The sequence below is a fragment of the Pleurodeles waltl genome, chromosome 6, assembly GCF_031143425.1.
Source record: "Pleurodeles waltl isolate 20211129_DDA chromosome 6, aPleWal1.hap1.20221129, whole genome shotgun sequence".
Classification (NCBI taxonomy): domain Eukaryota; kingdom Metazoa; phylum Chordata; class Amphibia; order Caudata; family Salamandridae; genus Pleurodeles; species Pleurodeles waltl.
Genome location: NC_090445.1, coordinates 844,264,879 through 844,291,434, shown reverse-complemented (window position 1 = coordinate 844,291,434; position 26,556 = coordinate 844,264,879). Strand labels below are relative to the sequence as shown.

Here is a 26,556-nt window from a genome sequence, read left to right as displayed (position 1 = left end):
GCATTTCCTGCCCTAAGTGCTCCAGGTATGCCCAGACATGGGTCCCGTGCTCACTGTGCCACTGGAACCAAGCTATATTTGGATGAAGTGTCTTAACTAGAACGAAACCGGTCCTAGGTTGCTTGTGTTCAGATTCACAGTGTACCTGGCCTACCAGTTCGGGCTGGTTTGTCCATGACCTTGTTGTTTTTGCATACTTGTAACAGCATCATGCAGCCACACTGAATGCAAGACAGTGTGGGGGAATAGCTTCTCGAGCAGCCTTTACAAATCAGTGCCATTTTGAGGTAGTGTTTGTCACATTTTAGGTGAATCCCAGTCTTTGTTGATGATTTGAATACCAGTGGGTTTGAGAATCCTAATTCTTTGTGAGCACCAACGTTTGCACAGCATAGCAAAGAAAGGTCCTCCCCTAAGAGCTAGGTCCAACCTCAGGAGGTATTGATAAGTCACAGGTAAATTACTTTAAGGAGTCCTCCCAGGAGCAAGTGGAGCCCAACCTCTAAAGCTACAGTGAGACAACCAGTAAATCACTATTTGAAATCCACCCAAGAGAAATAGGAGGCCCATGTTACGGATGTAAATCACACAGAGTCCTTTCAGGTGCAATTTCTTTCTCACTTTCCTTCAACTTATCAAGGTTCCATGGTGCTCACCAACTGGTGAAGTATGTGGTTACCTATTCTCTAGGTGAAATGGATTGGGATGTGAGTCGGTTGCAGTGTCATCTATTAGGGTAGAGTTTCTTTGTCATGCTTGAGGCCCAGATAGTGTGCTTCAGACTTAGTATAGCAGCGTGTATCAAAGTCTTAAATAAGATGCAGGGGGCAACATATATAAACCACTATGAATTGTAATCTGTCCTATTCAGATTTTGAATTGTAATCTGTCCTATTCAGATTTTGAGAGCATCTAAGTCTGCACTGCTATTCTGAACTGAAGGTGGCTTTTATTATCCTTGATCTCCACCAAAGTGTTTTTTGGAATTGTATGTTTGTGCAGCAAAACAGCACCCACAAATGGGATTTGGTGGAAATCAGCCAGGTTTGATTAGACACAGCTGTAGAGGCAGGGTTAAGCCTCCAGTAAACACAATATAGATAACTCTCATGAGCAAGAGAAGCCCAAACATTTTGAGTCACTGTTAATCCACCAGTGAAATATTGAAGAAAAGGTAGCCAAGTGTTGTTGAAGCACTTTCAGTTTACTATAATGGATGTGTGGAAGCGAGCCAAAGATTGCTGCGTTCTTCAATATACTTTTGTGGGAGATGGGAGCTGCAGGAGTACTTTTTTGCAATTATCCTGGAGGAGGTAGATGGAGGCATTGATGCTTTTTTAAAACGGTGTGTGTGTGTGTGTGTGTGTGTGTGTGTGTGTGTGTGTGTGTGTGTGTGTGTGTGTGTGTGTGTGTGTGTGTGTGTGTGTGTGTGTGTGTGTGTGTGTGTGTGTGTGTGTGTGTGTGTGTGTGTGTGTGTGTGTGTGTGTGTGTGTGTGTGTGTGTGTGTGGTTTATTACCAGTTTACTGTGAAGAGCAAGTGGGATCAGGAACTGGATGCTGTAATAATGCTTTATTTTAATTTAAAGTGGAGGAAGGGAGAGAGCCTGTATTGTAGTAATACTTTTTGAAAATTATCCATGGAAGATGGGAAGGGAAATCAGCCTCTGTATGTGATTGTCTGATACTACTGTGAAGGGAGGAAGAGAGGTAAGCACTGTAAAATACCATATTATAATTCATTTGTTAGTGTGAGAGCGAGATGGAATGTGGGACTAGTTTCTTTGAATTTATTAATGGAGAGAGGCCGATATGGGAGCTGGCATCAGTGATAATGCTTTATTTGGAATTTAAGAAGGATCGAGGGTTGGGCCCGAGGAGTGAAGGGTTGCTTTATTTTAATTTCCTACTGAGAGACTGGAGTGATTGGCTGTAGGGATGCTTTACTTTAATTTTACCTCTGGGTAAAGAGGCTGGGAGCTATGTAGATGGCTTATTTAGAATTTATTGTGGAGGGAGACTGTAGAGATAATGAATGGAAAGCAGTTTTGCCAGCCTCCCTTGTAAACACTGAACCACTAGAGCACATAATACAAAATTGAGTGTCCATCTTTCATACACCATGGGTGCAGTATGGGCAGTAGAAGTGTGCATGATTACAATTTATGGTAGTAAGAGATGAAGGAGGATCTGATTTTGGGAATTACCCTTATGGGAGGAATGGGCTGCAGAGAATTTGATTTTTGGTTTGGTGGGAGTGTAACAAGGCCTTGTGACATTGTTTAAGACTCACAATGTGTCATTGAGCGTGGCACGTCTGATGTGGGGTCAGAGAGGAATGAACCTCAGACTTCAAATCTTGCTCAACTTATGCTGACCCTTGGAAATGGAAGACAAACTATATCAGTATTGTATAGAGCTCTATGTAGACTGTCACAAGCATCACAAAAGCCAGGAAAAGATTAAATGAGGAAATTGCCAGTGAACTATCATATGTGAAATAGGATAAGATACTAGAACATACAAAAGGTTTCCAGACTCCTTAGGTTCAGGTTCACATAGTTCAGCTGCTGGAACCAGGTTTACTGATCCTTCAAGTACACTTGTAAAATATACCCAGGGGTGAATAACTCCTGCCCCAGATGTAAAACAGGTGATGAGGCTATGCGGTGTGGAAATGCACAAAGATCAAGGAATATTGGAACACACTCAGTCCGGAATCTGGCAGATGGGACTATTACCAAGAGCGAATAAGACCAAGTCCGCAAATACGTTTGCTGATCTGGCATTTATACTGGTTAAAAGAAGAATATCTAAAGTGTGGAAAGCAGCAACACCCATGCTGCTTTGGCTCAGGGACCTCCAAAGATGGGGGGCAGCCAAGATTGAGACACATAACTAAACAAAGAAATAATGGGGTAGAAGAGTAGAAATTTACACATGGGACACAATCTGGTTAAAATACAAGTGAGAGACCACTGTGAAGACACGCCACCGTAGACCCATATAATCAACACGACTTGTGCATACTAAAAATTAAAAATCAGAGAGGTATGTGAAGGGTGAACTACTAATATATAAATGTCAAGCCGTGCTCTTAGAAGCAAAAGTGGGTTTGGAGGGAAATATAGACTGTGGGAGATGTTAAACGACGGAATCAGGCAGAGCTGGGCAGTGGAAGTTACATTTTTTAAGGTGATGTGGTATCTAGCTCTTAGGAAATTCATTTTTTGGAGGATAGAATTGGGCAGGACTCTCCTGTCTGCCGGTACTTTGTTGGAGTTGAGGGACAAAAGAAAGACAGGGGGTTGATGGTTGTAGAGTTTATCGATTTGATAGTATGGAGGAGATAGTAAGGCCAGGACTGCATGAATGCATTTTTGGAAAGAGTGGGGAGAATCAGAGTGGTCGGTGGTGCTTTTCAGGCGGGAGAGTAAGGACTTTTGCTGCCAGAAATTACCCTTCTCCAGGGACAGGAAGAGGGAACAGGCGTAGTTGGAGTTGCTTTCTCATGTGTCTTGCTTGGGCTTAATTAGAGTATCTCCCAGAGCATCAGGGGGTTGTCTGGTGGAACAGCAGTGTATATTGTGACAGCCTCTGACAGTCATGGGGCACATTAGAAGGTGTCTTCCTATTTTGTTACCTCTTTAGTTCCCCAGCATAGAGGACTTGTAAATCCGTTGCTTCTTGCATCTGACACCTAGATTGCCACAGATTAGGTGATCTGCCTTAGTTTTTTTTTAGTGGTGTTGGATTTTGGAAGGGGAATAGGAACTCTCTACAGTACTGCAAAAAAGTGATTGAAAAGATTATATGTTATTTCAGTGGCTGTATTTAATGACAATGTTTATGGAGCACCATGGCAAAATAAATAGTAGCAACTATGTACCCAAATCATATGACAGTTAGAAAGCAGTACTTAGTTTTTGAAAACAGCAATGATTTCTAGAATTAATTCCCATATAGCTGCATCAGAATAACTTTTATGTATTCAGATGTTTGGAAAATAGTTTTAGCTTTTGTTTGAGCGCGTGGGAATATAATATGTATTTGATGGTCTTTGGTTGCATGTGGTATAAACCGTTTCAGAAAAATTGGTTTTCCTGCTAAAAGTTCTTGCTTTCTATGAGAACAACGCTTATTAGAAACTCTGTTGCTCAAATATTGTTTAGAACAATTTATGCTGGGGTAAATGCACAATGTGGACATGAATCTGTTTTGACAAATACCAGTATTATTGGCATGTTATTGAGATGCAGCTACATGAAGCACTCAGACGTATAAAAGATGGAGATACCCATTATACACCAAAGAGTCTGCAGACTTTGAAATTCTCCTAGTAACATGAATGTACTTGGCATACATGAGGGGCTTGCAATTGGGCACAAAGGCTGACTACAGGATTGTTGCATTGTGATATCAGTGAAAATGTAAACCAGGATCTGCCAGTTATGTTTGATATGTTTGAGTTTAGGCAAAACATGCTGTTGATTGGAGGAGAACGTACTTACAATATGTTGAAATTATATAATTAGATAATGTCTATGTAACTCAACTGCAGCATTGGTTCTCATTTGTTTTTCTTGTAAAATTGACAAAACAAATTTGTTTATAATTGTTAATGAGATGCATTATATGAGTTCCTGATTGCTCTTTTGGTGATTTCGTGTTAGGAGGCCTCTAAAATCCCAGGGATTGGGAAAAAGATGGCAGAGAAGATTGAAGAGATCCTGGAAAGTGGCCATTTACGTAAAATAGATCACATAGATGAGAGTGTTGGAGTGATGGAAATTTTTTCAAATATTTGGGGAGCTGGAGTCAAGACAGCGCAGATGTGGTACCAGCAGGTATATTGTTGCTGTCTCATAACTGAGAAGTTTAAATACTCTTCATATATGTGCGTATTCTGAACTTTATCTTCATCTCTCTTGTATTCAGGTTTGTTTACAAGACGATGTTTACAAATAAGGTGTATCTTCAATTTGAATGCATTGGTTGATTGAAATAGTTGTATCTTTTTTAATTTCATTGCTTTTATTTGACGGATGGTATACCATGAGATAGTTTATGGATGGGATGACAGATTAAGGTCTTGTGGTGAATAAGATTTCTTATGATCCTAAAAGATACAGTGATGCACCATACTTGTGGTCTGTTAGTATTTCTAACAAGTAGATATTTTAGTAAATTTCACACCCCTGCTTTCAGTGATTTAGTTTTCAGTATTGGGGTGTTCATTTTCATACCTTTGTAGATATGCTAGACTAATGTTTTGCACAGAAGATATCACAGTATCTGTTCCTTTTAACTTTTCTAGTTCTAGTGCTATTTTTTGTCCTACAGCATTTATGATTTTCAACCTTAATCCATGACTCCTGTCTTGGGACCAGCAACCGAGGTTGCAAATCACTAAGACCACAGGGTAAAATGTGACACCTGTATTTAAATGTATGTTTGTTGTACCCACCACAAACCAACAGCAGGACAAAATGTCAGTGCCTGCTGGTGTCTTTTTACACTGGATATGGTGCATTAGTGAATTACCCTTCTCAGGGAGTTAATAATGGCCTCACTGCAAAAATGTTCTTAGCTCATGTCTGCAGGTAGAACATTTTGCATCACCCGTTAACAGTTAAGCTTCATTTTTTGAGCAGGTTGTGTAACATTTTAATGTATGCTCCTTCTGTATAGTTTATAGTTTAAAAAGACATGGGCACTTGTGTTTCATATATTCTCATATTATACATATGTACAACAGGTCAGTGAGCATGGATCCCCTACCACAGACAGGTGAGGATGTAAAATACAAAATATGTATGGTATGAAATGTTAGAATTAGGTGGGACATAAAAAACTGGCAGTGCCAGGACCCATGGTTGTGGCATCAGGAAGTTGAGTTTGGGTGGAGACCATGTCTGTATGAAACAAGAAAAGAAAACATTATTGTGGTGTGGAGGAACAGTCAGGATATCAACACAAGTGGCTAGGGCCATGCAGCAAGATACTGATTATGTAATGGCATTGGCTGCCATGCTTGAGCACTGGGTTTATCGTGGCATGACAGAAGCAAAGCTGTGTGATGTTTGGAGAGAATGACAGACCACATCAGTAAGGAGGAGCCCAGCTAACAGAGATCAACCATTACGAAATATCTAAAAGTGGTGCGTCACAGAACTGTTTGCCTAACACAAAACCAATTCAAAAAAAGATATAGCCTTCTGTGCTGTTTCATGACATAGCCTTTTTAACTGGACTCTGCAATTCTAAGTGTTAATATTAGGCAGGCGATTCCAGATTCTAGTCGTTTTCCTACTTGCCATTGGTACTTGTTGCATCAGAGCTGCCTAGCTCAGGTAGATTTTTGCATCTTCAGTGGGTGAGTATTTTCGGCACACATTTAGGAATACATCTTTCTTTTCAAATGGACATATATTCTTCAAACTTCATCAAGGTCTAATCACCAGCAGCTTTTTTTATTATCTTGATAATGTTGTATTTTACTTTGGTCCTCTTTCAGAGCTTTGATTGTACCTCTCAGCAGTGCCACACTTGGTTGTTCTCCTGGAAGCCTTATTGTCAGAGTGTAGGCTGTCACCTTTGCAGGCTTAATACTAGTTTATGACGGAGGTATATTTTCAGGATTAGGTTACTAAGTTATTAAATTCATTACTGACTTTGCAGACTAATGGAGGTGCACGTAGAGAGCAATGCAAGGGAGCCTTTGTGGTGTTGGATTTGATGCAAAGAACATAGACACGGCTGGCACAACTGTGCAGCAATGAAGGACCAGATTCTAAAGAGATGTTTCAAAGACTTAGCTGAACCAGCAGTCATTAGATTTGTTTCCAAGATTTATGATTTTGAAAATTGTAATGTAGATTTTTCCTGTGACGTAGTCTGGCTTGTTCATATGATACTAGGAACACTTGTATACCTGACAGCTGCTTACTCTTGATAGTATTTTATTTACTAATTTACAGCGTTTTCCCAGTGGTGGTGGCAGTAAGGTTTTTGTTTACTTGGATGGAGTTGGCCTTCCCTGCATCATGTTCCCTGTACAGCCACAGAAGATGCAAATGCTTGAAAAATTGCACAGGTTTGCAGTGGCTTTTGTATGTGTGACTCATGTACTACAATTTTTTATTTATCTTCTTAGTAAGTAAAACTAAGGGTGGCGTAATCACGGCCCATTTGACTTTACTTTCATAAAAGTATTTGCTGTGAAGCCTTGGCTTAGAGATTGAATGGAAAACCATGAATATTAGTATAAAAAAGAAAGTCTTTAACAAAAGGCTAAAAGAAGGATGGCAGGTGACCCAATCCCCTGGATTTGTAACACTGAAATTATTCCCTACTGGGAAATATCACTGATGTCCAATATGAATCCTGTCTGATTTGAATGCAGAACATCTCTTATACATATGCATTTATTGGTCTAAGACGGGCTGTTTTTGTGGGACACTTTGCATCTATCTGGATCTCTTGAATTACTGTCAATAATGCAGTGCTTTTGCATAGTATTGAGTAATTTAGTGTTTGACCAAAGTGTCTTAGCATTAAACTCTTCTCTGTGTTCATCAGATTTAGTTTTTAACATTCTTGCTTCAAGACAAGATTTTGCTACAAACAGTCTAGCATTCAAATACTGGAAAACTATTTATTTTTGTCATTCAAATAGGACAAAAAAGTAGAAAACTAGGGTTGAGGTCTAAAGTCTTATTATGAAAAATATGAAATAAAAATGTTGAGATCCAACCTCGAAACTATTGCTGTGGCAAACAAATGTGTAGTGATATGTATAGTCTGTCGTCTGATTGGTCACAATAAGAAATATTGCAACTAATTCTGTTTATAAATAAAATATGTGAGACTATTCCTATTTATATCAATCTGTTTTTAATGTTTTTGTTCTGTTTTTTTTTTAAGTATTCAGGAAACGTACTGAAACTGTATCTTTTACCTATTTAATGTTAGTTTTCTTCAATTAGATAGAGATAAATGGAGTATCTTTAATCAAGTCACACTCTATAAGCAGAGGAGACATGTCAATAGAAATTGTATTTTGCTAAAAAATAGCTTGTATTTGCTGATGATTGGATGAGAATTATATTAAATTTTAATCCATCAAAATGTGGCCAGAGTTTAAGAATGGTGAAGCTCAAAATAAAGAGTTTCCGAAACAGTACTCATTATATTAAACCTACTGGATCCTGACTTTTAAATGCCTTGGTACAAATACAGAACATCCAGGACTTCAAAACCTGTGACTGATGGGGCAATTGAGGGCAATCATAATGCTCCAAAGCTCAGATCATAAGCTAGGAGGTCCTACTCCTATTTTTTCTTTTGACAGAGTAATCAAGGAGATAATACAGATGTCTATGTACCCCATAGGAAACATCAACAAGCAGAATTAACTTGTCTGAAAAATCTCCAGAATCTGGCATATTTAGGAGTGCATTTAAAACATGAGTGACAGCACTGCCATTATATGTAGTTTATCTGACCAGTCAGGGAAGTGATACTAACCAGATATTCCCATAATATCTTTCACTGGTCAACAGAATTCAAGTGCTATATTTTTCCTGCTTTGAGAGAGCTAGTCAACTAAATGTTTGATTTTACTTTTAAGTGAGGAGTTTGCTTGAACAGGATAATAGTGTTCAGCTACTACTTTTATGTTATTTTGATTTATAAAGTAGGCTGAAATTGCCTTGTTATTACAGTAATCCTGCACATGAAAACTCTACACTAGAAGAAAACACTAGTGGACCATCTGAATCTAATGCTAAAATAAACATCCAGGCTTGTGACTTAGATAGATCAGTCCCAACACTTCTACATATTAACTCAGCTAATGGTTTTCAATGTGTTGTGACATAATGAGGGCTTAATGGACACTTAGTTGATGATAAACACATATAATAAATTGTACCACAACCAAACTAGGGCCCAGATGTTTGAAAAATCAATACAACACAGTAGAACAACTAAAGAATACTACAATACAGCGTTGTTTTCCTCTCTCTTGGTGGTGGTGGTGGTGGCTGTAGGCTGCCTATTGCCAACACACTCACCCTTGCACAATAATACAGGAGTGTATGCTTTCTATAAGGAATAGTGTTTTCACTTTGTCTGTGTGCTTATAGTGCAGCTTGCATGCAAAGAAGGAAAAACAAGAAGAAATGAAAACTCTTGCTTCAAGAAGGTGTATGGTGTTGGTGGCTATCCCTGTCTATGAAAGTTTATAGATAGGAATTTGTGTCAAAACACATGGGTGGTTGCATGGGAATACCCGCATACCACTCATAAATGCCTTCTTGAAGTAAAGTAATGCCAAGCAGCACATGGTACAATTTTGTGTTACTTCTGTAAACTACACCTTCTCAGCCTCTTCAACAGAAGCAAGAGTTTCCAAGCTTTCCTGCTCCTGGGCTAGATTTGTTCAATTTTCTTAATGCCATGTATAGCATTTTCAACAGGGCCATGACTCCTACAGGTGCGCTGGTTGGCCCCAGGGGTCATTTTCATTGGGAGGAGTCCCGGCGCCGTACCAACAGGCTCCGTTCATGCTCTTCTTGCCTGTGGCCCGTTGCCTTGGCCTTCATCGGTTCCTCCGGAAGACGACTCCATCGCCGACTGAACCTCGGCAGGAATCATGGACGTCAGTGGTGCCTGTACGGACGTCGGCGAGGTCTCAGCTGACATCGTGTCACTCCTCAGTATGATCGGAATCTCTAATACCTAATTCACTGTCACCGACGTCATCCTGTGCTCTTCCGATCCCGCTGTTGGAGTCGAAACCAAGATCTAGAAGAGAAATTTGAGGCGACTGGAGGAGGAGCAATATTTAGCCTTGCATCAAGAGCAGGACATTGAGGAAGGTAAATTAGCTCCCCAAATCAGGACTTTGGAGGGATTGAAGTGGCTAGTGGTCTGGATCCTTCCCCACAGGGTTTGCCTCCATCTGAAGTGACCTCACCATACAGTTCTTCGGAAGGCAGGTGATATGTTGGTCTTGTCTCTCCCAACAGCTGAGATGAGGTCCAATTTGCTTACAGGTGTCCTTCAGTTTCTTCTTCGGAGCAATTGCTGCCATTTAACAAGGCATTAACGGAACTAGTATTCGAGATTTGGCAGAAGCCTGTGTCTACTGCAGCAGTGTCAAGGGCAATAGCTAGGAGATATAAGACTGCTCCAGGAGATCCTGCTTTCCTGAATCAGCAACCAAAGCTGAAGAGTTTTGTGGTACAGGCTTCATGCTCTTCCAGGTCTGAACTTTGATCCTTTCACTCTGCCCCTTTTGGCAGAGCATCAAAAAGGATGGAACAGACTGCTAATAAGGTATTTTCCTCTGGTAGCATGGCGTTAAAATTGGTGAATGCTGAATGTTTGACGAGTCGTTATATTTATGTTGTTATGGACTTAGCTAGATTGATTCTTCCTAAATTACCAGAGGATTTACTAGATAATTTTTCCAAACTTTTGAATGATAGCCCGTCTGCAGCGAAACAGGTTATACAATCTGGACTAGATAATTCAGACTCTGTGGCCAGGGCAATGGGGTCATCGGTTGCCACTAGGAGACATGCATGGTTGAGGGGTTTTGGTTTCTCCGCCGATGTTCAGAATATCCTCATGGATTTACTGTTTGATGGTTCAAGACTATTTGGAGTTAAGGTGGATTCCACCCTTGAACGGTTTAAGGAAAGCAAGGCAATGGCTAAAACATTGAGCCATCAGTCTCAGAGGATTTGGTCATACATACTCCATTCGAGGGAGGCAGCAACAGGAGCCGGCCAATCCCCTGTAAAGGTTGTACAGAGGGTGTGGCAGGTCAAGACAGAGAGGTTCTGCCCATCATCCTTCCTCCTCCTCTTCCACCTCCCTGGCCACTGGTGCAGGAAAGCAACCCTAGTTCCTACATCTTGCAGCACGCTTTGCATATGGGAGAGCAGCTAATTCATTTTCAACAGTTTTGGAAGTCTATAACATCGGACTATTGGGTGTTGATCATTGTCGAAAATGGATATGCCCTACCCTTCCTAGAGTTTCCCCCTCACTTTCCACCCCAGCACAGATATTGTTCAGAAGAGCATCTACTTTTGCTCCAGCAGGAAGCCCAAACCCTACTTTTAAAGGGAGCAGTGAAGTTAGTTCCAGAGCATGAAAGGGATCAGGGATGTTATTCAAGATATTTCCTGATTCCCAAAGAGGATGGCAGTTTACGCCCAATCCTGGATCTAAGGGTTTTGAGTCCATTCCTCAGGCAGGAAAAGTTAAAAATGCTGACCCTGGCTCATGTTCTTCTTGCACTGGACAAAGAAGGCTGGATGGTTTCCATTGACTTGCAGGATGCCTATTTTCACATCACCATTCTGCAGTCACACAGGAAGTATCTCTGGTTCATGGTAGGAATGCAGCATTACCAATTTGCTGGCCTTCCATTTGGTCTTATTTCCGCACCTCAAGTCTTCATGAAGGTGATGGTGGCGGTTGCAGCCCATCTCAGAAGGTGGTGAATACCAGTATTCCCTTACCTGGACGATTGGTTGATGAAAGCCAAGTCTCCAGAGTTGGTGCTGCACTGTTTGCAGGTGACGACCTAGTGGTTGTTCAACATGGGCTTTTTGTTAAATGTACCCAAATCTCACCTGGAGCCCTCTCAGTGCCTCCTGTTCATAGGGACAGTACTGGACACAACAGTGAGTCATGCCTAAGCTCCTCCTCAGAGGATTCAAGACATTTAGACTATGATTCTGATGTTTCAGGATGGAGCGTTTGTTCTAGTCCTAAAGGTCCTTCGCTTGCTAGGTCTGTTTGCTCCCTGTATTCTGTTTGTCACTCACACACGTTGTCACATGAGGGCTCTCCAGTGGTTTCAACACAACAGAGTTCTCAAAGAGTCAATAAAGATCGTCAGTGACACTGCAGTGGACCTTCAGTGGTGGAGTGTGAACAGCAACCTGACACAAGGTAAGCTGTTTTGTCTGCCAACTCCGGTGACCACAGTGATAACAGATGCCTCTACTGTAGAGTGGGGAGCACATCTGGGGTCATCTGGGCATGAAGGGACTTTGGTTTCCAGTAAAACAGTTGTTTCACATCAATCTATTGGAATTGCCGGTGATACGTCGGGCTCTCAGGGCCTTCCTGCCTTCCATTTGTGGTCAGTCAGTACAAGTCTTGACAAACAACACTACTGTGATGTGATTCATCAACAAACGGGGAGGAGTAGGATCGTATCTTCTGTGCAGAGAGGCTCTACTACTCTGGTCCTGGGCTCGGGACCATCGGATTTGCATAGCAGAGAGCTATTTGGCTGGAGTTCTCAACATACGTGTGGACAGTCTCAGCCAGCACTTTTCAGTCGACCACAAGTGGTTTCTCCATCGGAAAGTGGTTCTTCACGTCTTCCACTTATAGGGGACGCCTCAGATAGAACAGTTTGCCACTCGCGAGAACGCGAACTGCCTGTTGTTCTGCCGCCTCCAGTATCCGAGGCAGGGAGCACTGGGGGACGCATTTCAGTTGGACTGGAGCAGCCAGTTGCTTTACGCGGTTCCATCCATACCCTTGACTCCTCAGGTTCTGAGGAAGATTCGCCAGGACTGGGCTCAAGTGATAATAATTTGGGTTGGCCACAAAGAGTGTAGTTCACAGACCAGCTTCAATTCTCACTGTGCCCTCTCCGCTCCGTCTCCCTCACAGGGCAGGCCTCTCGCAGTCTCAAGAGCAGGTTCTACACCCCACCTCCAAAGCCTGCACCTACATGCCTAGAGATTGAACTGAGCAACCTAAATTCCTTTTCTCTTCCTGCTGATGTGGTGGATGTTATTCTATCGGCCAGGAAACACTCCACCAAAACTGTCTATGCTGGTAGATGGGCCAAGTTTGTCAAATGGTGCGAAGAACAACATGTTGACCCTTTAAAGGCCCACTTATCCAATGTTAAGAAATGTGCTCTTTCTTTAGCACAACAAGGTTATGCAGTTGCGACAGTGAAGGGCTATTTGTCTAAACTGTCTACATTTATTTGTTTGCCTGACCAACCCTTGTTGTTTAAGTTCCCTATAGTTTTAAGGTTTCTTAAGGGTTTGACTAATATGTATCCCCCACTCCTTTTATCGTGCTTCAGTGAGATTCAATTCAAATGTAGTTTTAACGTACCGAATGGGTACCCCGTTTGAGCCTTTACATAGTTGCCTATTGAGGCTCCTTACAATAAAGACTGTTTTTTTCTAGTGGCAATCACGTCATATAGGCGTGTTTGCGAGCTACAAGCTTGGAGTGTTAAATCCTTGTTTACCACTGTTCACGCCAACAAGGTGGTTCTGAGAACCAGGACGGCTTTCCTACCAAAGGTAGTGACTCCTTTTCATTTAGGGCAGTTCATCACCCTTCTGACCTTTTACTCTCCTCCCCATCCCTCTAAGGAGGAGGAAAGGCTGCATTGTCTGGATCCAAAGAGAGTGTTGAGCTTCTACATGGACAGGACGAGCGAATTTAGAACAAACTATCAACTGTTCATGGGCTATAGAGGCAAAATGAAGCGTAAAACCATCCACTAAAGTACATTGTCAAGGTGGGTCATCCTTTGCATCAAAATATCTTATGTTTTTTCAAAGATATAAGATATTTGGGTATAAGAGCTCATTCTACTAGAGCGAAGTCTGAGATATCTGCATTGGCTAGAGGTGTTCCTGTTGCTGATATTTGCAAGGCGGAGACTTGGGCTTCCTTCCACACTTTCGCAAAGCATTACTTCTTGGACTCAGAAGTGAGGAGTGATGGTCATTTTTCCCATTCTGTTTTGCAGGACTTCTTGGTATAGGCTGACAGGCACCCACCTCCGAGTGCGGGACTGCTTTGGCACTCTATTCAAAAGTTGTGGAATCCACAGGTAGATGTATTAATCAGAAGAACAAGTTACTTACCTTCAGTAACGCCTTTTCTGGTGGATACAGTATCTTCCTGTGGATTCCTTACTGACCGTCTCGCCTCTCCGTTGCCTGTCTGGAAATACCAAGAAAAAGAAAAAATTTGTATGTATTGTATACGTTGGAAATTGTATATACAGAATGTATGTTTATATATAAATGTATTGTGATGTTGGTGTTCACTCGTTCGCCTGGAAGATACAGGGAAAAAAGTGGGTGAAATTGACGTCAGCAAGCCAGCGAGGACTTCTTATCGCTCCGAGGCCGTCAGACGGAGTTGCGTGCAGAGCCATTCCATTGTGGCATCTTTGTCAACGTGAAGAGCTAGGGAAAAGTTTCTGTTGAATGCTGTGCACTGGGATATTCAAAGGGTGAGGAATCAACAGGTAGATGCAGGATCCACCGGAAAAAACGTTACCGAAGGTGTCTCTCCAAAGCCTAAGCGTTCCCTGCTGTACCATAAACATCAGTCTAGTACATCCTTATCGTGCTGACTGACTGACTCCTCCATGTTATGTCCTAGCTCTTCGGTGAGAAATGAGAAAAGAACGCACAGAATAGAAAACACGTTGCATAACATATTTTGTACGGAAAACTACTCGTACCTTTAATGTGCCAGTGAAGCTAAGGCTAAGCTGAATACAAAATGGAGTCTGTAACTGGTGATCACTAATGTGATGGTGGACAGCTAAGCCAAGTGCAAAGTGGTGCGACACAAAGTCAGTGGTCAAAATACAAGTATTACTACATGTGTAAATGTTATAATAAATCCAACACTGGCCTCAGTGTGGATTTATCATTCTAGGTTGTTTGATACCAAACAACCCAGTATTCAGAGAGGCCTTTATGTAGCTGGGGAACTCCTAATGACCAGTCCAGCACGTGTATTTGCTTGGCTTCCCTGTATACTTACCATGTCTTAAGGTTATGCGAAGACACAGTAGGGGCATTTTGGCTCACGCACACATATGCCCTCACATGCATTATAGTGCACCCTGCCTTAGGGTTGGTAGGCCTGCCAGAGGGGTGACTTACATATATTGCATGTAGTGTTAGTGAGCATGACACTCTTGGTGATTAATTAGTTTCATTGTAGTCCCTTTGTGTGTTGCCATGTGGTGATTCAAAACAAGAAGATATGAAAGATTCCCAAGGTCTTGACGCACTCTTTTGTGGTGTGGTTCACACATTCTTTAGTGATGACCTTGTTAGTCGCTATTTTGATCGCCTTCAGTATTCTCCTGAGTAGTTGTCACTCAACATCAATCTTCTCGTCCAGCAGTTTCAGCATTGCCAAAATGGTTCCAAAAGAAACGCTCCTTCGAATAGTATGGATACTCCCTGAAAACCTGTAACATTCAAATTAGCATCAAGGTTTTACCTAATACAACTCTGAAGGGGGCATTTATTCTAGAATTGCATCGAGTTTGTTAGTCCCTTTCCTACACTTATGGTGTTAGGAAAATTGATCTTCCAGTATTTGGTAAATATTTTTCTTATGTGAGTCAATGAGAATCTGGAGTAATTGTGGTTAGGTAACTGGATAAGTTATTTCACTACTGACCTCCTAGTGGGAACATTGACCCCCAATTAATCCTAGAACCGAGTCTAAGCTATACTGTGTTACTTCTTACAGCTCGATCCGTACTGAGATGGGTTTTTCAAAATTATGAAAAGACTGCCAACTTTCAGTAACACTGTTGATGGTGTCCCAGTACCTGTACCACTTTCCATCAAACCATTCTGCATTGTATTTTTTCCACAAGGTTGCATTACCAATTCAGACAGTGGGGATGGGGGCTGTCCACGTTTCATTTTCCACTACTGACCGATTTCTCTAATCATTCGGACTAGTCTATAATAGCCAAAGCCTCTCAACTAAATGTGGTCTTATGATCGTATACTGGAGGAACAACAAGAAACCTGCCCATCTAAAAGAGCGAAATGTCTTTTTTGGCACTATCACTGACATTGCTAAGCTTATGGAGGATACTGTCTGTTTTTCATATACCTTGTTCAGTATGCAAGGTGTGACGGTTCCTGTTATTGCTTGAATCTTGATGGTTTTGTAAATCTTAGTTCAATAATACATTAATGTGCTCTCTTGGGTAGAAAAACACCTCTTTGTTCATGTAAACCAATTAGAGGGGTTTATACTCCTGTTTTGTTTGTGCCATTTGTGCCTTTGGCAAGATCACTGACATGATTTTGCATGGTAAAAGCTATAGTGAGCTGCTTTTAATTTTTTCTTTTGAAAACGTTTAACATATTTTGGGCCTTATCTAGAATTGTGTGGATGACAGGCCCATCATATAAAGAGTGCATTGGTGTCACTGGCACTCTGTATATGGTGAACTTAACTTATGCCGTTTTTTCATCAGATATCCTGCTCATTATCACTGCATATACCTAAATAAATTCACCTGGTATCACATCCTCTGATGATCAACTGTAGTATTTCTTGCTAAAGACATGGATTGATACCTCCTGAGGTGATAATGAATACTGATAATGTGTTCAAGGTCTAGACATTAGTATTCAGAATGTGCTGTGGCTTGATTAGGTTAGGATGTTATGGTCATTAATCAAAGCAAACCATTCCTGGAACTGGAGGAAGTTTCCATACACCAGGCTTGCTCTCCGGGAATTCTCTATTCAAGTTGAAAATGCATTTCTGTCCTGGTGTAAACCTGTTGTGGATCAGCAGAGGGTGACATACTCCCATTCCTTCACTGGTTAGCATAATACATTGCATCTTGACATAGGACAACTGTGGTTCACTCATAGATGTTTTTATCCTCTGTTGCTTGAATAATGGCAAGGCAATTGTGTTGATTAACAGCTCTTCAGTCAAACAAATCTAATGCAAGGTCGGAAATTATTTTTGTTCTTGAACATGTCTTCCCAACAGCTAACCCAAAAGGCAGATGACAATTGCCCAAGCCTGAAGGGCTTCTGTAAATATGCAAGTACATAGAAATAGGTGTATTTCCTTCTTGGGTATCAAAGCACTCATGCTACATTTGGACGCATTGGATTTGAAAGCTCTTCCACCTCAGAGCTCTGCTGTGGAGGTAAACCTTGATCCTCCCTGCCATCATACTTCATTCTTTATATACCCATGGCACATCTTATCCGTGCTCGTTGTGCATTACTACTTTCATTTCATAATCTTTGCAAAGGATTCCCAGATTCATTTTCTAATGAGGCACAGAAAACAGAACCAGAGCAACATGTCTGGAGAATATCCATCACTGGAATTGAGAGAAATTACTTTGAAAGGATTAGAAACGTTTGTACTGCAACCTTGCTGACACCTTTTTCCTTCAAATGTCTGCAGCACTTGATTAATATTCCCTAGCCAGTGATCGTGGCTTGGAGTCTTGTAAAGGTGCTTGACTCTGTAGTATTCTTCAGCCAATTTGAAGACAGTAGCCAAACGTTTAAACGTGCACCTTTGAGAGGGAATTTGTATATATTAACCTTCCCAATTCTCAAATCCAGAAATTGTAAAGACCACAGCACGGATGCTAGAACATTAAAGCATGATCATAAACCCACATACTAGTTTTACTCCAGTGTCTGCCAGTAGAGCAACGGAAATCCTTCAAGACCCTTTAGCACATGAGTCTGCAAGGGTATGGTATCTCATAGTATGTAAGCAAAAACCTAGCTGTGGGACAACTGATTACTGTATATACTAATTGAAACAATAACAAGGTTGGGGCAGGGGTTTTAATCACGTGCTGTCTGTGGACAGGTTTGCAGGTGGTTCTACTAATATAAGTAGAAGGGCTGAGGGAAACATATCTCTGAGCGATGTTATTCCAGATCTTAGCTGAACTGCATGAGGATGATTGTTTTCTGCTCTTTTCTTTTTCGCACCTCTTGGTTCCCTATTTGGAGATATCTAAGCTTTTTGTGTTGCAGTGGCCACTGGAGGTTTTCATTTTGTTTCTAAAAAGGTAATGTTGTGGAGTCTGCACCTTGTGGGTATATCAACAGGTTTTGAATGTGATGTGGATTGACATGAATTTTGTTTTACTAGGGTTTGATTTCAGGTATACACTCAAAATCAATGTACTTTGTATTGAGGAAGTCAATAGGGTTGAGTATAAAAATAATACTACGTGATAGAGATTTCTAGCCACTGATTCACTACCTTAGAATATTTTCCAGGTGTCAGACTGGATCGGGAAGTTTTTGAGAAGTACCACTGCACTTCGGTAGGTGGCATCATTTCATGATGTGCGCTGTACCTAAATAGATGCCACCTGTCACACTGACGTTAGTTATTTTCTGCGTCTGATATCGCTGACCCGTTTAGAGCTACCCTCAGTTGTTTTCTGACTGGCTTTTTTCTCAACTTTTGTCAACACTTTTTTGAGAGATTTTATTCTCCTGGTGCGACAGGATGTTCCCCCAAGAAACTAGCTTGTTTCAACCCATTTAGTGCCTCTCACAGGCAGATGTCTGAGACAGACCCAGACCTGATGTGTTTATGGTGCCAGTTGAAGTTCTCTGACGAGGTGTGGGAGAGTAGGCACTCCATGTCTGGCCCTTCGGCGGAGTTAGAGTCCCTGACTTTCCTGGAGTGACCCCCACTCAGCTTAAGGAATTTTATATGACCATGCACCACATATTTGGGTGGCCCAGCCCCTCTGGAGTGCCTTTGGGTCCATGGGCTCGAGAGGGGGCCCCCATTGGATCCTCGCCGAGTTTGCCCTCAGTGCCATTCAGGCCTCATGGATCTCATGTTGGATCCAAAGTGAAGCCACCAGGGAGACCAATACCTTCCTCAACACCCACTCCATTTCTGACACCCCATTGTCATTCCTGACTCAGACACAGAGCTAGACGGACATCGTCTGACGCCAGTCCTGGCACTGACATGGATCATGGTCTCTGGATTGGAGCAGTGCCTTTTGCCTTTAACAGGCCTTGAGCGGGAGACGAATAGGAGGGGTCCGATGACCCTCATAGATACCAGCATCCCCTACAGGAGAATGAGGACAACTGGTCTGAGGAACTGGCAGAAGCGAGTGGGTTAGTCACCTCAACTTACATTGGCTTTGTCTCTCCACCTAATGTGTTTATGTAAGACGTGAGCCTCCTTCGCTGTGGTAGTGCTCAGAGCAGCTGAGGTCTTGGACCTCAAGCTGCCCTCAATTGATAGTCAAGATGAACATCTTGATGGAGGTTCAGCCAGAAATTGCTACTTCTGAATCTTTACTCCTCAGTAAAGAAGCCCTTACCATTGTCCTCAGGGCCTGTTCCAAACCCTACACAGGGACTCCTGTGCATCGTACAATTGATTGCCGCCATTGCCCACTCCTGAGGACCCCAGCTTCCTTACCCAGCTCCCCACCTCGGACTACTTGGAAGTTTAAGCCTCCATCTCTAGGATCAACTACGATGCGTTCCCTTGACTCCACTGGAAAAGGAGTCCAAGAGGGCTGGATACCTTTGTATGTTCTCTTCTGCCAGCCTTGGAATGCGGTCGGTCAACACTGTGTGCCTGATGGGACGATATTACCATACAATCTCGAATTCAGTTATGGAAGTGCTGCCTATGGTCTCGTAAGAGGCCCAAGTCCTACTCTCCCAAATTTTTGCTGATGGGAGAGACACAGCAATGTTCACCATACACTGTGGACTGGATATTACCGGTTTACTTGGTAGAGCAATTTCATCATCTGTGCCCTTGCGATGCCATGCCTGGCTGAGAACCACTGTCTTTTCAGGGGATGTCAAAACTTTGCTTATGGACATGCCCTTTGATAGCACTGTCTAGTACTCAGCTCGGGAATGCTGCTTTAAGGACAGCAGATCTAAAGCAAAGTCCTTAGTCTTGTCTATGGCCCCTTATCATCCCCACAGTCCTCCTTCTGCCCATTTCATGTCCATGGAGGGGATCCCAACTTCCATCCGCCATGACTAACAGGCTTCCCAGCCTTTTTGTGGCCGAAGATATGGGTTCTATAGACCACGTGGGACACCTAGCCAGACGTCGGGCTAGTGAACCACTTGCCGCCCTAGCCGGCATCCTCAGCCTCCAAACCACTTTAGTTTGCCCTCCGACCCTCATGGGCACTCAGTGAGGGGTATGATTTGCCGTACCCCTCCAAAGAGGAGGAGAAACTCCACTGTCTGGTCCCAAAAATTGTGGTGGTGTTCTACCTTCATCTCACAAAAGAGTCCAGGTGGACGATCAACTTTTTGGGATACATAGGAGCTAAGGAAGGGAAGGTTGTACAGAAATGGACCATCTCAAGATGGATCATGCTCTGCATCAAGAGCTGCTGCTTACTGGCTAAAAAGAAACTCCCTGAAGGTTTGCATGCACTTTCCACCAGAACAAAGGTTGCCACCACTGCATTAGCCCATAGAGTCCCTGTCTTAGACATATGACAGGCAGCAAGTTGCACACATTTACCGAACATTACTATTCGGACAGTCACGTCTGTTGTGACAGGCACTTCGCCTGTTTAGTCCTGCAGGACATTCTGGTTTACATTGGCTTTGCAGACCCACCTTCTGGGAGGCAACGCTTGGGTTTTTATTCTAAGGTAAGAAATCTGCAGCTAGAAGACAATTAGATGAACAAGTTACTTACCCTCAGTAACTCCTTATCTAGTAGAGTCTACCTAGACCCAGATTCCTTACTGTCCCTCCCATCCTTCCCGCTCTGTGACTCGATTGCAGTGTAAGAGACACCCTTCTCAAGGCAAGAGTGTTTTACACGAATGGTCATTTCTCATCGTGGGTCCACACTTCTGATGCAGAAAGTCACAAAAGTAACTGACTCCATTCTGCCTGGGTGACACCTATTTAGGTACCACGCATGTTATTTCCGGCATGGACGCCAACTGGATCTGTATGACTCCACTTAACAGAGTACTGCTCAAAATCTTGCGGATCCAATCTGATGCCTGAGGAATATTGTAAGGTAAGGAATCTGTGGTTAGATAGTGTCTCTATGAGATAAGGCATTGCTAAAGGTAAGTAACTTGTTCTGTACTTAAAATGAAAAATAGTCATGCTCATGGCACTGCCCCTTATTTTCAAAGGTCTGTGGGGTCTTAAGACATTTCCGGTTTAAATTGTTTGTGTCCCAGTCTAGTTGCCTAATTCTGGGCCCAGGCATGAACGTTTATGCAGAATGTAGTTTTATTTGATCCCCAGACTTTGCAGTAGAAAGCTGCACTTATCTCCTTCCCATTGCCCCTTACGTGGTCTCTGCATACAGTACCTGCCTCTGTATTGCATCCGTCGGAACCTTAAAAAGCTATAACGTTTTTTACTGAATGTTAATAAATGGTTTAATTCTTCAATGTAGGTAATATTTCCTTATCTGTTCGCAAGGGCTTTCGGAGTCTTAATGATATTCGTACAAAGGCTACCCTAACAAGCCAGCAGGTCGTTGGGCTGAAGTACTATGAGGACCTGCTAGATCGAATGCCAAGAGAAGAGGCTGCTGAAATAGAGCAGACAGTAAGTAGCACTGAAAGCAGAGTGATGCACAATTTGAACTTTACAGCTGTTCCATTTCTGGTGTAATGTGAAGTTCGTATCACAGTGGAATGTGGAAAACTAATTTGAAACCTCCCTCTGTACTTATGACTGCTTATGCATATGAAAGATTCTAGCCAACATGCCAACTTTGCAGTTCTTGCTTGCAAGTTTATAACTTATCCAATAGGAGAAACCATAGTTTGCCTGAACAGTACCCATCAAAGGTATATCTGCAGTATTATTAAGATACAAAATGCAAAGACAATTAAATAATATGGTAGCCCTACTGCCCATTTCTAGAAGTTAGAAGATTTTTCCGTGAGCACCTTCCATTGAGTTCCGACTGGTACACTGTGGGGCAAAACAAGTGGTGTTGGGATCCATAGAGACCAATGTGGAAACTTAACATAGCTTGCCGCTGAAGTAAATATCAGCCCACAAGCTCACTATATCTGCTTTGTCTCGTAGTGTTCATTGTAGAAGGCACATCAGTGAAGCCAGCTGTCCACGTTCTTTGCACCTCCCCATGTCCCTTGAAGGCAACAGACTACTCTTCAGCTTCCCAAGACCTTGTGTAATAGCACTGTTTTGCATAAAATACCACTCTTTAGGTGGAATTAATCGGGTTCAACCTTTTTCCAGATTAGGAGAGGCACAAGTGAGACTCCTTTTTTTTTTTTTTTTTTCATTTTTTTCGTTTTGTGTCTCAACCTGCAGGTTTGGCAGTTTTCTTGAATCACACTAGGGCGGCATCACAGTGCCATAGAAACATTGTCCTTCACACTACTCTATTATTGACTATGAAGCATTAAATAAATTATGTATTGTCATTGACAGTCTTTGCAAAATCTTTATGACCACAGCAATCCACACCAAAGCTGTTCTAGATTTAGAGCTCCTGTTTTTATGTTTGTATTTTTTGCCTTTTCGATCTGTATTTAATCATATTTACTTTCTGCTCATTTTATCAGTGTTTTCCTTATTTGTTTTGGTGTCTGTGAAAAAAACCAAAGCTGCAGCTAGTATATTTCTGTGTATATTTAACCAAAAACTCCCATTAATGCCTTATGTATTTAATGCTGTGAATAGTGATATATAAGAGTTGTAATGCACACATGTGCTCTTCTCCAGCTATTTAATCTCCGTCAGCACACTACCTTTTTAACTCCCTTGCCTGACAATCTGGGTTATTGGCCTAATATTCATGACTGACAGCTTTGAGAATCAGTAAACAAAAAATTATTTTCCATTCGGACTGGTATGTAAAAATTATTAGAGGCAGAGAAATACTTAAATAGACAGATATCTATCTGTTAAAATTAGTAAACGAAAAACTGGGAGCCTTAATGATGATAGGGTCAGTCACCATTTATGATCACCCTATATGTCTGTGACAGACATTAGTACTTATTTTTACTAGTTTTACAGCATGAATCTGTTATACATTTATATGCTGTGGATAGTCCTGCGATCCATTCGTTATGTCTGTCTACTTCAGTTGCTTTTCTCAAAAGTTTTACGATTCTAGTAGTTGACTGTAATCAGACTCTACCAAGGTGGCCCTCTACAGCATCCTGCGTGTCTTTCAGTATTTCTGTCTATTAGGGTGCTTCCATTTTTAACTGATTTCTAGGTTTGCATATACATTTCAATCAAGCTATAAAGAAAACAGCTTTTAAGTGATACCTGTGGGAATGTTTGGTTTACATGAATTTACGAATAGAACTGTACAACCATTTTTGCCTAAAGGCCACAGCAGTGCCTTTTGTGTAATGCTTTTAGGTGGTTAAATCATGGATCCTGAGACTACTCCAAGCAAAATAGCATCATTCTACTGATGGTGCACTCAACAAAATAGTCAAAGCTGGTGGAGGCAGAATGTTTAGCAGCTAAAGGTTGAGGGCTAGCCAATGCTGAAGATTCCATAGAAACTGACTTTGTTCGCGTTTTGAGAACTGGAAACATTTAGGAAAATATCCCTGAACATCTGCACTGCCATTTAAACAGTCGCTCTTCCGGATCATCCCACCCACATTGAGTCCCATTTTTAGTACTGAAATACACAGTCACAAATGAAACTTAGACAGGAGGCAGTCTTTCATCCACTATGAAGGCTAGACATTTAATTGTATTTTGATGCTGGCATATTCAGTCTGTGAAATGTCCTAAGTGATAGAGATTGAAGACCCCTGCACTGTAGGTGGAAGTGAGCAGTAGAAAGTTGATATATTAGCGGAGGGTCCACCTTACAGAAAGAGGAATAGAGGGGGCTCTGTGGGAAGCCCTTTGCTGTTTGTTGGCTAGAAGTATTGTCAACTCTTGTAAGGACATCAGTTTATTCAAGCCGCACAAAAGGGGACCGGAAAGTGCAACTTGGTCCTCAACCCTGGATGTCCTTGGTAATCTGTGTCTAACATATGTTGTAGCATTGATTGAATCCTGAAGTGTCAGATGCTGCCCAGGGGTGGGCGAATGAGGGATAATGCGCAGGATTAACAAAATATGAGTCTAAGAGGGCTGGAGCTATGACTTGAAATAGTTATAGTATAAACTTAGCAATCAGGTAGTCTCATAACAGTAGCTGGATGTGGTATATCCTTAACATGAGCATGTTCCTAAAATCCATGTAGTGAACGTGAACTGTACCAGCACCGTGTCTTCAGTATGTATATCTCGTCTTTCCATGCAAAACTCGATAAAAACAGTTACAGAAAATGATAGAGGTAGAAAAAAACTTTGAAATGCTGCACAATTAGTCGTTTTTCAATATAGAAAACTGTGGTGTTGGAGCACTGAAAACAGCAGATGTCTCCAGCTACCCAAATGGTGCAAACTTCAATGATAACAAACAATATGCATTCTATAAAGAGTGAACTGACACCTACATCTAAAGAGGAATCTAATATATTGTAGTTAAGCATAAAATGCAATATTAAACCAAACACAATTCTAAGTGTTCTGGAGCCATTACTGGTTCTTGAATAGATTTGTCAGAAAGTAGAACACTTTAATTGTAAAAGTGAAAATTGTGCTGCTGAAGCACAGAAAACAGAGGTCTTCAGTTGCATAAATGGTATAAACTTCAATGGTAACATAAAATATGCATCCCATAAAGAGGGAAATGTCACCTACATCTAAAGAGGAACCTATTGTATTGTAGGTAAACATAAAATACAATATTAAACCAAAGAACGTTCTGGAGCCATTTTTGGTTCTGGAATAGGTTTGCTAGGAAGTAGAACATTTTAATTGTAAAAGAGAGCCTACTGGAAACTTATAAGGTAGAATCTCCATGTGAGAAAGGCACATATCTAATTAATGCTTATCAGCCAGCTGATCAAGTGATTTATAATTATGTGAATTAGGCAGATGCATTCAGATCCAATATTAAACTCTCAATATCATCTGCTTATTTGTAGAAACATTATTCACAATCAGCAAAGCAGCACAACACATCCCCATGTTGCAAAATGTGTTAAATAGTGCATTACTGATTTTCCAGTAACAACAGGATGTGTGAATCATAGACAATAAATATATTCTTGCTTCCAGAGGACCAGTCTTTAATAAAGTTCATGGTGAGACAGATGCCTTTGTTGCCACAACTGCTATGATAGGATCAGTTAATCCAATGTGCATGGACTCAATAGAGAGGAAGGTGTGTAGTACAGCACCTTATATTTGAGCATTTCTAACACCACCACCACGTTGTTAGACATGTGTTATAGGAGTCTGTGAATTAAAAGGAGGGTTTAGCTGGTCAATGTTTGGAAAGGACATAGTAGATACAGTAAGAAAGACATATTACAAATATCTCTATCAAGACGTTTAGATACTGCAGAGACTATAGGTCAATAGTGGCTGGTCCTCCGAAAGAGATATCAAGGCTTTTCCAGGTTACCACCATCAAACACACTGCAGAACAAAGTGTTGCACTGCTTCGGACCCTTACGTCCTACTGACCACTTATGTCAGGTTGAAACTTAGCATGTACGATGGTGTGATGGATGTTATCTATTGCATGATGCTGTTTATCCCTCATATATTGAATATTCTTGCTTTCAGGCTATTCTTCCTGGAAAATTGTGGTCTTTTTTGGCATATGGTAGCACAGTATACAGCAACCCTGCCTGGCAATTGATGGTCTTCCCTTGCATGATGGTGGCTGCTTCTGCTGTATTGTGCCCACCCCTCCTGTATGGTGCCCATCCCTCATGTACACAGGGCAAACAGTCTTATCGTTCCCTTGCCTGTCAGAAAGCAGCTCTTTACAGCATCTGGTGGCCTTCCTTAGAACATGGTGGCCCTCCCAGCCATACTGTGGCAACTTTATAGCTGGGCATTTATTACATGTTCTCGAATTCCTAGTATCACTTGTGTAACTGGTCACAGTTCTTGGCTTTCTCCTTGTCCAGTGTGTCATTGTTATATTCAGGGCCACTGGAATTGTGCGATTCTGCGGCCACAATGTTTTTCACATAATTATGGATTTTCTGCAGTTGCCACATAATACATCATCTGTTTCATAATCTGAAGATATTAACAAAAACTAATTTTGTTTCTAGCTCAAACATATCCAAAGTTACTAAAACATGTTTATAGGTGTCTGGCACGGCAGAAGGCTGTTTGCAAAGGTTAACTGGACATCTTTCACTTCATTATTTCTGTATTTGCTTGCTAAATTAGTACTAATGCAGTGACATTTTTGCCTACACAATATTACCATGTAGAAAAAATTACAAATGAATGAAGTAATACTATTAAAAGATGTGCTGCCTTTTACAGCATAATTTGTATTTTCTTACCGCATACTTTAGTAAACCATGCCCCATAATTTGGGGCTTCCCTGCTGCATAATTCCAGTAGCCCTGCATATAACCAATTGTTCTTTAAATCGCTCCCGCCTGAGGTATGTCTTTGACTTCTGCAAGAAAAGAGCAACAGTTTTCCACCTTTTATTGTCAGACCTGAATATTTTCCTCAGATATTCATGATTTCGTCCAAGTGTGGACTCAAATTAAAGAGTTAGCCTACCTTGAGTTACATATTATCACCACACAATAAGATATAATCTTAATTCCTCCACACTCCCCTCCCCTACTTC

General features: G+C 41.6%; 1 protein-coding gene across 4 annotated transcripts in view; it reads left to right on the top strand.

The window, feature by feature from the left end:
- The window catches only part of POLL (DNA polymerase lambda), a 148,068-nt gene that overhangs the window by 37,271 nt on the left and 84,241 nt on the right, over nucleotides 1-26,556 (top strand). For 3 of the 4 annotated variants that reach the window (XM_069239559.1, XM_069239557.1, XM_069239558.1), the window contains exons 6-7: nucleotides 4,671-4,844; nucleotides 21,303-21,431. In XM_069239559.1, coding sequence (XP_069095660.1) covers nucleotides 4,671-4,844; nucleotides 21,303-21,431 — 303 coding nt within the window. The remainder of the gene's footprint in view (nucleotides 1-4,670; nucleotides 4,845-21,302; nucleotides 21,432-26,556) is intronic. The other variant, XM_069239560.1, reaches the window with a different exon arrangement.